The sequence below is a fragment of the Amia ocellicauda genome, chromosome 23 (assembly GCF_036373705.1).
Source record: "Amia ocellicauda isolate fAmiCal2 chromosome 23, fAmiCal2.hap1, whole genome shotgun sequence".
Classification (NCBI taxonomy): domain Eukaryota; kingdom Metazoa; phylum Chordata; class Actinopteri; order Amiiformes; family Amiidae; genus Amia; species Amia ocellicauda.
Window position 1 is genome coordinate 7,721,210 of NC_089872.1, and position 2,535 is coordinate 7,723,744.

Consider the following 2,535-nt stretch of genomic DNA (forward strand, 5'->3'; position numbering starts at 1 on the left):
TTTGGTTGGATATTTTATACCTTGTATAATGAATCAATTTGTCTCCATTATGTAATTTAGCTATATTATATTAAAAAATGGGGGGATTCATGTGTAGAGTCAACAGCTCCTAGTCTACAGCAAGAGAATGGTTTAAAAGTCCTTGTCTTTGCAAGGCAAGAAGAAACCAATCAAGTCACAGATTTCAAATTTTATTCAAAACCCTGCTCCAGTTACAGTTGGGATGCCCACATGTGGGGCCTGGCTCTCCACACAGCCACCAGCACCACAGCACAGAGCACAAGCACCGTGAAGGCAGCCACAGTCAGCACACCATAGCCGAAGGCCTGGGGCACTGTGGAGACGGGAGAGGGACAGGCAGCTCACAAGGGTGCAGACATGAGAGGGCTGAGCGCCAGCAGAGAGTCAAAGCTCCCCTCCTCACCTTCACTGGGAGAAGCCCTCCTGTCCACAGCAGGGAGCTCAGAGGCAGTCAGGATCACTTCGCCACTGGACACCACGGCCATCTCCCTGGAGGCCCTCTGCACCGGGGAAACAGCTCTCCCTGAAGGGACAAGAGCAGCATTACAGAAGCAGCCCCATCCACTGGCAGAGCCTTAGGGAAAGATGCCAGTCCAGCTCACACTGGAACTGAGCCACTCACTCATTCTCTGGTTGCAGAAAGTGATACAGTTGTCAATACCACGCTGGCACGCTGCTGCACTACAGTGGAAGAATACCTAGGGGAGCAGGAGATGCAGTACAATTCAATACCACACCACATTTCACAAAACACTCCAGACCATTAAGCTCCTTTGCCAACAGACCCTTACCTTCTCCTTCAGAGGGAGTTGGAAGCCAGCATCCACAAAAGTGAACATCTGCACGATGAAGCGCCTGTAGTGCTGTGGGTATGGCAGCCGTGAGGAGCCAGCCACGGGAACCAAGGTGGTCTGGTTTCGGTCATCTCTGTATGGACACCTGGAAAAGTGTCTTGGGTTCAGAGGTCTGCCTAAACCAGCAACACAAGCTGGCCGGTAAGAGATACAGGGCTCCAGTTACCCAGCAACCAGCAGGCTCCACTGGGGCTGGCCGAGCGGGCTGGGGGTAGAAGTTGCCCAGCAGTCTTCCAGAGTCAGAACAATGTTGGGGTCGGTCCTATTCAAGATGCGAACCTCAACATACACAGGATCCCGCAGGACCTTCGTCACGGGGTAGTCCCCATCACCGTAGTAGGTGTCATACACAGCTTCTACAGGAGGAACGACGGAGAGCTTTAGGAAGCCAGCATGCATTGGAAACCAGTACATAGCATGGCCATGTACAAGGGCTCGTCACAGTACCTGTTGCAATCCTGAGCTCCACACTGAGAGGTCCCGGGGCCACGACTGAAGGAGGAGGCGGGGCTGCAGTGTACACTACAGCCTCCACAGGAACAAGCTCACTACCTGAATACTTGCACAGGAAGGTCAGCCTGGAAGGAGAAGCAGGCAGCCATTGGACCCAGTCAGGTACTGGCACATGGAGACGGCCACTGGGGAGCCCCACTTACTCATAGTAGCCGTCCCTGGTGATGGAGCCATCAGGCCCCTCCTGCACATCACGTTTAGAGGACATCGTGTTCTCGTACACCACATCGCCACCCTCACTCTGGAAGAGGGAAGCAGACCCTCACGTTATACAGCCAAGACAATCAGCACAAGGCGCTGCAATGCTCAGGCCAAAGCTGGGAACCGCTTCCTCACCTTCAGTGTGCTGCCACAGGCACTGACTGGGAACTGGAACAAGGCAAAGCCAGCAGTGGTGCCAACAGGGCTGCAGGGGGCGCCCTGACCCCCCAGCAGGCTGACGGTGTCAAGGCTCAGCAGAGGCCTGGTCACATTCCTGGGTACTACAACCACAAACTGACCATCCGTGGTGCATTGCACAGTCACTGGAGGGAGAGGGGAGAAGATTAGCAAAGCAATGCGCTCAGGAGCCGTTTGTACGATATTTTGCCCATACCACTCACCCTCATTGCTGTAATAACAGGGCTGTCTTCCCCTCTGATCAAAGCAGCAGTTACTCGATACACAGTCGGCTCTACTGATTGCAGGGGCGCCACACGCCATTTTCTCGTTGTCACTAACCGAGCAGTTCTGACCCTGGGCTATAGACACGTCCACCGCAGCCGCCATCAGCAGACAGACAAGACTCCAGACCCGCACGCTCATCCCAGACCTCTCCATTGTGCAACTTGGCAACGAAGTGCCGAGAAGCGGCGCTCCGCTCCTTAAATAATCCGGCGCCCTGATTGGCTCAGGGCTGGCCCTGGCGCACCCCAGCAGCCAATCGGGCTCTTTGGTGGAGCTCTCGCTTTGCTGCCGCACAATCACTGTCTGTCGGCAACCCCACCGCGCTCCGATATGTTCTGAACTGCCGCTCCGCTCCATGGCTCACTCCCTCTACCTCTCCTATAGGGGAGTCTGGCATTTTTGCATTTTCAAAATCACTCCGTATTGGCACACACACTGGGACTTCACCCAGGAAACTTATCTTTTCCACACTAATCTCCCT

At 54.5% G+C, this 2,535-nt stretch overlaps 1 protein-coding gene across 1 annotated transcript; it reads right to left on the bottom strand.

The window, feature by feature from the left end:
- Positions 1 to 212: 212 nt before the first annotated feature.
- LOC136719420 (zona pellucida sperm-binding protein 4-like) lies at positions 213 to 2,209 on the bottom strand. Its single transcript, XM_066697341.1, has 8 exons — positions 1,991 to 2,209; positions 1,532 to 1,912; positions 1,323 to 1,453; positions 1,042 to 1,231; positions 813 to 960; positions 644 to 719; positions 425 to 544; positions 213 to 334 (listed from the first exon to the last, which is right to left on the bottom strand). The coding sequence occupies exons 2-8, from the start codon at positions 1,594 to 1,596 to the stop codon at positions 213 to 215; spliced, it is 852 nt and encodes a 283-aa protein (XP_066553438.1). The 5' UTR covers positions 1,597 to 1,912; positions 1,991 to 2,209.
- Between the last annotated feature and the right edge of the window lie 326 nt (positions 2,210 to 2,535).